We start from the raw sequence: 10,428 nt of genomic DNA on the forward strand, positions 1-10,428 counted from the left end.
CCTCCCGGCGGATGCATCAAAGGTTTTCTAATCTTTCAACCAAATAAACTATAGAAAATCATCCTAGGAAAAGTATCTCACAAGAATCCCCTCAAATTCATATGAATCGAAACTATCCTACAATTTCAATAAAAAATGTTTTGACACCGGGATAGATAAAAGAATTGTTGAAAATATTTCAGTGCATGGAAAAATGTTCTGCGTATAATGCAGTGCAATAGAATCCTTAAAAGGAAATAAGATTCCAATCATACGAATTAAGCAAGACAGATTAAGAAAACCTAGTTATCTAGATACTCAAAAATATATCTGAAGCAAAAAAGGAGCCCACGATGTTTATTTCCTCAAAGAACAAGTCAAATGATCTTGGATGGGCTGAAAATTCCCCTTGCGAAAAAATAATTTAAACTAAAAGCATTATTTTTTACAGCATTTGCAATTAGTGTAATACGCTGATTCCCCGCAGCTAGGAAAAGCCAAATCCAGGGACTAGATGATCATCAAAGCATTTATACGCAGAATAAGAGACGGTAGAATGGCTAGTACATAATTATTCGAAAAGAAAGATAGATGTGTGGGCACGAAAACCGATGAGTGAAAACTGAAACCAAAAAGACCATGACCGAACCCGAAAAGTCTAAGACCAAAAAGACTGATAAAAAGTCGTTTAAATTTTATAGATTTAATTTAGTTCAGTCAATTCGATCATTAGTTCCTATAACCGAATAGACCGATGTTTATTTCTTCCAGTTGATACTAATATATGCATGAAAAAATGCTCAAAATGTAACTGAATTGCTGCCAATTATTTTGAAACAAGGTTCTGGCTTTGTGTTGACAACATCGACCACACTATTCTATCATGATCAAACCTCACCCCAAATTATTAAGGTGCCCACATTTACTAGTCAGTAAAACTAGCGGATATATTTTGATATTTATTTTCGGAAAACCAACTATAACATAGACCGAAAAAACAAAGACAAATTAGTTCATGATCGAAGACTCACCCCTTAGATGCTACACCCACTAGTGCAAATCTAGGAGCCATGATGACGACCCAGCTAGACTAGGCAGTACGCGCCGGTCCATGACCGTAGGCCTTTCACAATATGTGTTTCTTAGACTAGTCACAATGGAAAGTATCACACACTAGTATCATGCACATGATACTAGTTTATGATACTACCCCCACAATGCATAGTATCATAACATAATACCATAGTAACATCATATTTAATGTTTTGTATAATCTCAATGCAAATGTGTGTACATGATGTGTTTGCTATTAAGTTTTCTAGTTTTACGTGCTATGATACGATATCATATTATGATACCACTCTCATCTCTCATCTAATTAATTGGTGCGCCACATCAGATTTTTGCCAACATGGCATGCATGATACTACTTAGAGCAAGTCCAATAGTATAGCCGGTTGTTGGCTATAAGCAAGTTGCCAAGTCATCTATAGTTAGCATGTAGCCAACATGTACAATAGTTGGCTATAATAATGTAGTACTTTATCAATGTATGGCCCACCTTTCACTCTCACAAATTACCTAGGAACACGTGCTAGAGCTGGCTCTTGCATAAGAGCCCACTCCTCTTCTCTCTCCTCCAACTAGGCAAGAATATATTATTTTATTTCTTATAGCCAGCTGAGTAAGCCTTATTGTACATGCTCTTATGATACTCCCATTGTGGCTAGTCTTAGCGCGATATCCTAAATACTTTGTTTATGTGACACCCTATTTATTTAATGAAAGAGTAAGATAGTACAACACTTAGAGCATCTCCACTTGTGCCCCCGACGAGGCCCCCGAGCGACGTTTTTTCCATCCGGACGGCGAAATTCGGCCCAGTCGCGCCCCCGGTTCCTCGTTTTCGTCCGGATTTGGCCCTTCATCCATCCGGCGAGCCCACGCCATCCCCGGCCCCCCGGGGCGCGCTCGGGGACTCCGGACGAAAGATTTTGGCGCGAAACGTCGTGTGGACCCGCGTAGTCGGCGACTGGAAAACCAAATCCTGTCGATTTTCCCTCCAATTTGCTTGCATATCCCCATTCCCTCCAATTTGCTTGCATATCCCCATTCTCTCCCGCCGAAATTCCCCTCGAGAAGTGCGAGAAGTGGAAGGAAGTCCGCACGACCCTCTCGAAGAGCAAGACCGAGCAGTACAACCCCGACGCTCCGGCGGCAAGCGCGGCGGAAGGGCGCCCTGAACTCGGCCAGAAGAAGCTCAAAGAGCTCAAAAAGACGGGCAATCCCGCCGACAGGATGCAGGCGTCGATCGACAAGTGCTGGGCCGACTTGAGGACGCACGCCGACGGGAGGAACGATAAGTTCGACGGCAGGTGGCGGGAGATGCTCGCCAACCAAGGCGTCCGGATCGCCCTGCTGAAGACGACGGCGGCGGCGAAGAAGAGGAACACAGACTTGGCGTTCCTCATGGGCGGCGGCGACATGGAACTGATGGACGAGGAGACGAGGAATTGGTACCAGGGCCACCGCAGCGACATCCTCCGAGCCACTCCGGCCAGTCCTTCGTCGTCTCCGCCGGCTCCTACCTCGTCTGCCTCACCATCTACCTCGTCGACTGCGGCTGCTTCGACGTCCACTGCCGCTGCTTCATCGTCGGCCGCCGCAGCCGCTTCGGCCACGACGTGTGAGGAAACTGGTCCGTCGGACACCGCCGTGCCGGCCGGGACTGCCGACGAGCCTGTCTCCGTGTAATTTCCCTCCGATCGCTGATCTATGGCTGATCCTTTTGCTCCTTTTGCTGATCAACTGGCCGTACTTGTAGCGCGGGACGGCGGTTTGTTTGAATTTATACTCTATCCGCCGAACTCCGGGTGGACGACTGGAAAGACGGTACTCCCCACGACTTATTTTCGTCCAATCCGGCGGTTGTTTCGTCCGGATTTGGGCGTGGGGAGCGCCAACAAGTGGGGATGCTCTTACATGCGGCCTTAGGTAAAAAGCATTAGTAGCCGAATCAAATGCATCCATAATGTTTTAGAAGATAGTAGAGTAAATGTCATGTTTATGTTCATCATCACGCATCCGCCGTTCAGGCACGCAGCGCCACATTGCTTAGATTTAGCGTCGATGTTGTAGGGTCTATGCCGCCGAGATCCACCAGTATCGATTCTGTAGATGCCATGCATCACCTCCTTATCTCTCCAACCAACATTTGCTCCAAAATGATGCCTTTAGTACGACGGCTGGATCCTTGTCTGTACATCCTTTAGTACGAAATACACTCTGTCACGCATTCATTCAGTTTCATTAACAACGACGGCTGGATCCTTGTCTGTACATCCGGCCCGCTGAAAAGAGGATGAATAATCTGTGCCAACTTAAAAGCGAGAGCAACACGAACTCAAAACATGGACATCTTTCTTTTTCTCTGCGCCGTCTAGATTATATCTAGGTTGCACTGCTCTTTCCATTTTTCAAGTACAGTATTTTCTTCGGTATTTCTCTCCTGGGCTCTGATTTATGAAGTGATTCTTTAGCTTTTGGTGGGTTCCTGTTTTACAACGACCTCATCATTTTTTTTGTTTCAAAATCGGTCTCCTACTAACCAATTTTATATATACGCTGGCGCACAAGTACCGTCGCGCCACTTCCGATTGCTGCACTCGCTGTCGCAGGCCCCTCTGTGTCACTACATGTAGCAGCATATATCTATTTAAAATCGGTGAAAAGAATCGAAAGATCCTCATTTTATTACTTTGCCCGCTTTGCTTTCCGGATGTCCCACCCATCCAAGTTTGACGAACGCAAATGGATCTCTGCTATAGCTAGCTGTTGTGGATAGACACACCCTAGCTAGCAGCATGCCGCGATCTCCGAATCTTCTTTCCCTTTTCTAGCGATTCGAGCGAGTGGCATCGCATCGCAGCGGTTCCTACTTGGGATCGCCACGAACCAATCTCTCGTGAACACTGCTCCTACGTACATAGCCCAACATACGCCATGAGGCTACGGAATCTGTGACGGCTAGTGCCTAGTGGTGCTGCGTCTAATCTGTGTATATATAAGGGAATTCGTTCAAATGTACAATACTGGAATAGGAACTCAGCAGGTTTACACAAAATTGCAGCTTCCACACAAAATACTCCATGTATTACACAAACCACCACATGAGCAGATATTTTGCAGTTTTCACCATATGGTGGACTAATCTGTTAAGGTTTTCACCACTTGGTCATATAATCAACTATTTAGCCATGTTAAAAGAAAAATCGACAGACGGGCTCCTCATGTCAATGATCCTCTTCATGTTTAATTTTTTCTATAAAACATCAAAGTTCAATTTTTTATTTAAAATATTTTTTCTGGATGCACTATAGAATGTAATAGGCTCCATTCTATATATATCATCATTTTCTTACTTCAAACTTGTTTACTAATATAAAAAAAATAGTTGTGACCCACTAAACAAATCGTAGGAAAATAATTCTATGTAAAACATATAATTTTTCTGTAGATACTTTATAGGGTTTGATGTACCTATTTTTGAACATAAATTTTTCGTACGAAAGTTTCATGTACAAAAGTTTACATAACAAGAAGCTCATAATTTTTCTGTCCAATAGTGTATTTGTTCAAATCTCTTGATGGATCATCAATATTCAAAATTAGGTTTATTATATCCTATAAGGAATCGACAAAAAAAGCCTTGATTTTTTCGGTCTATAATCCTTTTGGTGTGTCACGAGTATTTTATTTCAAAGACTATATAGAATGATTCTTTGAGTAAAACCACCGACGCTTCATTTTTTTCCATTACATCCTAGTGTGCATCCGCAGAAAAGTCATAATATTTGAGCAAATAATTATCATCTTGTGATATTTCAAAGCTTATAAAAATTGTTTTACATTTATTGAGGCATTGACATGCGGGATCCACCTGTCGGTCTTGCTTTCGTTACAGTTTTCACCAGAGCTAAATTATTAATTAGATGATCAAGTGATGAAAATAAAAGATTAGACCATAGTCCTAAAAAAGCAAAAAAGATCAGCTAAGTACTGGCTTGTTCGACGTATGAAGTAGGGCATGTAGGAAGAAACAATTTGCGCCTAGGCCATCTCCAATGCGGCTACCCAAATCTGATATCTTTTGTAGGTCTGTTTGGGTGGCCGCGCGGACAGATACGAATATGCTGGTGTCTTCTTGTCCATTTGGTTTGCACGGATTTGGTCCATGCGGACTCGTCTTCTTTGGACGGCCCTAGCATGGTAGGCTCGACGGGACGTGTACGTGGCAAACATGAGCAAGTACGGGAAAGTTCCCACCCGTGGGAACCAGTGGCTCAAGGCACCCTTCCGCCAAGTTTCCCGCCACGGCCACAGGCTTAAGAGCCGGTGTGCATGGCCTCGTCGTCTCAAAGCACTTGCAGGCTGTCTTCGTTCATCTCTACCTTCTCCGACGCCCTCTCCCCCTCCACGCTATGCGCCGCAGGCTACACACAACGTGGACCTCACGTTGGCCGCTCGCGAGTGGTTTCCGCTGACTGACAAGCAACATGCAGCAGTCGTCAGCCGGAGGAGCGCGTGGCGATGGCAAGAGTGGAGGCAGAGGAGAGGAGGCGGTGCACTAGTAGGTGAACCAGGTCGCCGAGTAGGACTAGGACAACCACTACGGTAGACTGGGAGTCTGCCGACGGCCGCCAGCCGTCGACACAGCAAGGAAGGCCGTAGGCACAGGCTGTGCCGATGGTGACCGTCGGCATCTTCTCGTCGGGCAAGATCTGGTCGGGGAGAGCCCAATCATCGTCAGCACAGACTGGCCGTCGGCACAGACTGATGTGCCGAAGGTTTTACCCTCGGCATAGTATTTCAAAAAAAATTAAATTTATTTTAGAAACAATAACTCAAATTATGTTTTTCGAAACAATAATTCGAAACAATAATTCAAATTTTTCTGTGCCGACGGCTTTACCATCGGCGTAGCATTTTTTTTTAAAAATCAATTTTTTTCACTTTTCTTCTTCTTCTCTTTTTTACTTGTTAATCTTTCATAATCACACTTTTAACTCTAAGTACACCTAATCTTAGGTCAAATTGTACTTGTGGTCAAACTTTCCAGTTGGTCACCCATCCTCACGCGGCACGCTTAACTTTATGGTTCTCTTTGGATGGGCTTTCATGAAAGAAATGACACCTTGTTGTTAATACTACCATATCAATCATATTAACCCTTTGACCGTGATGCCATGCTTCTATATTTTTGAATTCTAAACAATTACTTAAGTAAAAAACAATGAATATATAAAAATAATAATAATATAGATTTGGAAAAACAATTAATGATTTTATTTTTTATATTTTTATTTAATATGGAACAATTAATACCAGTAAATGCGAATTTGGCAAATAATATGTCTAAGTTGATCAGAAAATGAGAGTAATACAAATATGACATCCATATCATCTTTTAAACCTACAAAGTTACTTTACCCAAAAATCATGAGCATTAGATCAAGTACCTCAAGTTTAAATCTAACCGACTTTATCAAAATGAGGTGGGAAACGGCCTCGGCATGACATAATTTGCCGAAACGAGGTCATATTTGGTATGTGTGGGCCCTAGGTTGGGAAGCAAGACCCTGGACGCGGATTTCTAATCCGACCCACGGGTGACCATTTTTTATTTTTAGCGTGTCGAAACTATTTTTTGTGAAACGGCTACATGGGGCGCATTTTAGTATGACGCGAAACCTCCATGCGGTAATAGTAGACCACCTACGCACCACCTATCACATGTCATGTGCACGTGTTTGCTTTTTGGGAACACGTGCGGCTTTCGGCGGTGTCCCGCCGAATCCACTGGAAACTGACCGGATTTGAACAAGGGGTTAACTGTCCGTCGCTCCAGAAATTTAGTTCTATGACGCATCATTATATCTGCTATTTTTTGTCCGTTTAGTTTGTTCGCGAATGGGTGCACCCGCACGTCTGGTACGACGTTACCGCATGTCGCGGGGCCCCTGTTTTGGCCAGATGGCAATTTGAACGAAGCCAAAAAAATCCCACGGAACCGTGTGCCGTCATTTTAAATATCATAGTAACTATTTCATTTGACGAAATTGGGATACAAAAAACTCTTCACGAAAAGGGCTATCACGCCCGGAGTTCTATGGATTTTAGGGAAAATGAGATGGAAAACGGCCTCGACATGGCATAGTTTGCTGAAACGAGGTCATATTTGGCACTTGTATGGGCCCTAGGATGGGAAGAAAGAACCCGGACGCGGATTTCTAATTCGACCCACGGGTGACCTTTTTTTCATTTTTAGCGTGTGTGAAAGCCATGAAACCTCGAACATTATAGCTCATTTTGCAAGAAGGTTTGTTTAGGTATTTAAAATATTCCAATTTTGATATTATTCTATGATAGATCTTATTTTTCTGCAAAATTTGATATATTATACTTATTTTTCTCAAATAGAATGTGTTAGTTATGCTTTTTCGAAGATAGAGGTGGAGAAATAGAAAATAGCTAAGCCGACCGTATAACCGTCGGCACAGTTCTGAAATGAGAAAAAAATAAAAAAAATATTATGCCAACGATTAAACTGGTTCTGTGCCGACGGTGGCCGTCGGTACCTCCGGCCTGTACCGACGGCCAGTTTAATGTCGGCGATCATCTTTGTCGCCGCTCTCCGCAGGCTCTGTGCCGACGGCCCCAATATTTGGCCGTCGGTACAGACGGCGGCCATCGGCTCTCCCGTAGTGAACGGCCAACAGGTGTTATGACACGTCATGACGCGCCCGCCATACTTGGTTGCCTAAGAGCATCTCCAACAGACGCGCTATATAGGCCGCGCGGCATAAAAACGACCGATATAGCGCGCGCGGGAGGGAACGTGGCGCTCCAGCAGGCGCGGTAAACGGCGCGGCGCTGTAAAAAATTTTGGGCGCGCGGCGTTTTGCACAAACTGGAGCGGCATATCTGGCGCGTCGGCTACAGCGCGCGGCAAAGCTCGTCCAAGCGCGAAAAATCCCCCACGCTGAAACTTCATCTTCCGCGTCGCCGCCCGAGCGCCCAATCCGTCGTCTCCACGCGCCGCTGGTGAAATCCCGACGATGGACGACCCCTCCGGCAACCCACCGACCGCTCCCTACTCTGTCCCACCCTCCGTCGCCGCCACTTCCGCCGCACCACCGCCAAACCCTAGCGGCGGCGCCGACGGCGGCAACGCAACGGCTGCTGCGCGCGCGCTCTTCGTCCCGCCGCGCGGGGCACCGCACGCAGCGCTGCCGCCGCGCGCAGATGGCCGCGTAGGGCGCCGGCACCGCCCGGCCCGCGCCGAGGAGGGGAAAGGCGTCGTCGAGCAAACAGCCGCACATCGGTCCCGCCTCCGTCGCGCCGCCGAAGAAAGCGAAGGCGCCCGTCCCCCGCCGGCCGCAGCCTCCTCCTCCGACGACGAACCAGGCGCCTCCTCCTCCTCCTCCGACGACGAACCAGCCGCCGCCTCAGTCCGGCAACCGCGCGGGCGCACATACGGTGCATGATGAAATGCCCGAGAGGTAAAAAAACACTACTTTTCGTCCAAATTGTAGTTTAGATGCATACCTAGCAGGGAAGTGATGAATTTCATTGCAATGTAGAGTCGATGATGCGGCATTCATGGAGACAATGAATGTTGGATCCTCGTTCATGCATGATGAAGCCGCCGATGGAGAGGAGGAATATGAGGATGTAGATGAGGAAGGAGAAGGGTTGATTGAACCTCGCCCTCCCGGTCGGTCCGCCAACTACACCATAGCGGAGGACAAGTTGCTTTGCAAGACGTGGTTGACAATTGGAATGGATCCAACAACCGGTACCGATCAAACAAGAGAAACATATTGGATGAGGATGACGGAGTACTTCAACACACACAACACAAGTGGGAACGAGCGAACCATGCGCTCACTTCGGTCCCGTTGGTCCGGTATCAACACCGATTGCCAAAAATGGGCGGGCGTGCAAGCCAACATCGATGTTCTCAATCCAAGTGGCACTAATGACAATGATAGGGTAAGATGCAACGAAACTTGGAGAAAGAGGCTATGGATGCTATTGAAGCTAGGAGAGCCGCTTTGGAGGAGAGGATTGCCGCCAACGAGGAGAAGAAGTTGGCTTTGGAGGAGAAGAGGCAAGCCTCCGAGGAGCATGCACGCCTAGCGGAGGAGGAGAGGAAGCTTTTCTTGATGGATACTTCTCATATGGATGAGAGGCAAAAGGAGTACATCAACCTTCTTCGCGATGAAGTGTTGGCCAAAAAGAGATTGTTGGTAGCCAACATGAACACTTCCACTACCGGCATGTTTGGAGGAGGCATGCCGACGTTTGGAGGAGGCATGGGAGGCATGGCCGGCATGGGAAGCATGCCCATGCCCACAATGGGAGGCATGGCCGGCATGGGAAGCATGCCCATGGCCGGCATGGGAGGCATGGCCGGCATGGGAGGCTATGGAGGCATGGCCGGCATGGGAGGATCAAGCTATGGAGGAGTCTTTGGAGGGACCATGGGAGGCTTCGTGTCTTCCATGAATGCTACTATTCCTCCTTCAACCCAAGATGACGAGGAAGAAGAAGAAGGTGTTGATTTGGAAAATGCGGAAGTGTGATATGCATTTGTGATATGTGTTCCACTTTGTCCATTTGAACCATATATCGTGTGTCATTGTTGAACTACGTCATTTTGTGTGTCGTTCTTGAACTATGTGATGTATGTTGCACTTTGTGTCCATTTAAATTATGGTACATCATTTGTTTCATGAATTATGTGTGATTATTTGATCTTTGTGATTGCAAAATAGTCTATAAAACTGTTTTCCGCGCCCGCGCGCGCTGTATTTTGCCGCGCCCGGCGGAGGACGATTTTTTCCGCCCGCGCACGCGCTGCATAGTAGCGCGTCCGGCGGGGGGAAATACGGCCCAGCGCGCGCTACCTGTTTACAGCGCGCGGAATCTGAGGTTTAGCGCGCCGCGATTTAGCGGGCCTGTTGGAGATGCTCTAACGCCTGCAACATCTGCGTGCGACAGCTGTGGCAAGCTGTAACATCGCTGCCCCAATCTTACATTTCAACGGCCTGGCCTGCAGAACCTACATATCCATATCAGAGACCCAGAGTGTCCATTATCAACTCCGTGGCTGGGCAGACTCTGTGACCTACTGACCGCGTGTCACGGGCCGATCACTGGGTTGCCACCCTGTTTGTATGGGTCGGCGTATCTTTTGCTTGGCAGAGAGCCTCGACACGTCCCTGGACCTGGAGACACTCGAATGTACGCGCGACCCCATCTATCCCGAGTGGTGGTGCAAACATGCCATACTGGGGCATCCGTGTCCCTGCCTGGGGTTCTGGATGTGCCACTTACTCACGACACTGTACGTGCCACCACTTCATGTCCTACGTCGTTGCTATC

General features: G+C 46.9%; 1 protein-coding gene across 1 annotated transcript; it reads left to right on the top strand.

Annotated features, from left to right (window-relative positions):
• The first annotated feature begins 2,120 nt into the window (after positions 1-2,120).
• On the top strand, positions 2,121-10,170 carry LOC139839059 (uncharacterized). Its single transcript, XM_071829105.1, has 4 exons — positions 2,121-2,730; positions 7,459-7,463; positions 8,622-9,033; positions 10,045-10,170. Exons 1-4 carry the CDS (start codon positions 2,278-2,280, stop codon positions 10,168-10,170), a joined length of 996 nt encoding a protein of 331 aa, XP_071685206.1. The 5' UTR covers positions 2,121-2,277.
• Positions 10,171-10,428: the final 258 nt, after the last annotated feature.

The sequence above is a fragment of the Lolium perenne genome, chromosome 4 (assembly GCF_019359855.2).
Source record: "Lolium perenne isolate Kyuss_39 chromosome 4, Kyuss_2.0, whole genome shotgun sequence".
NCBI lineage: Eukaryota > Viridiplantae > Streptophyta > Magnoliopsida > Poales > Poaceae > Lolium > Lolium perenne.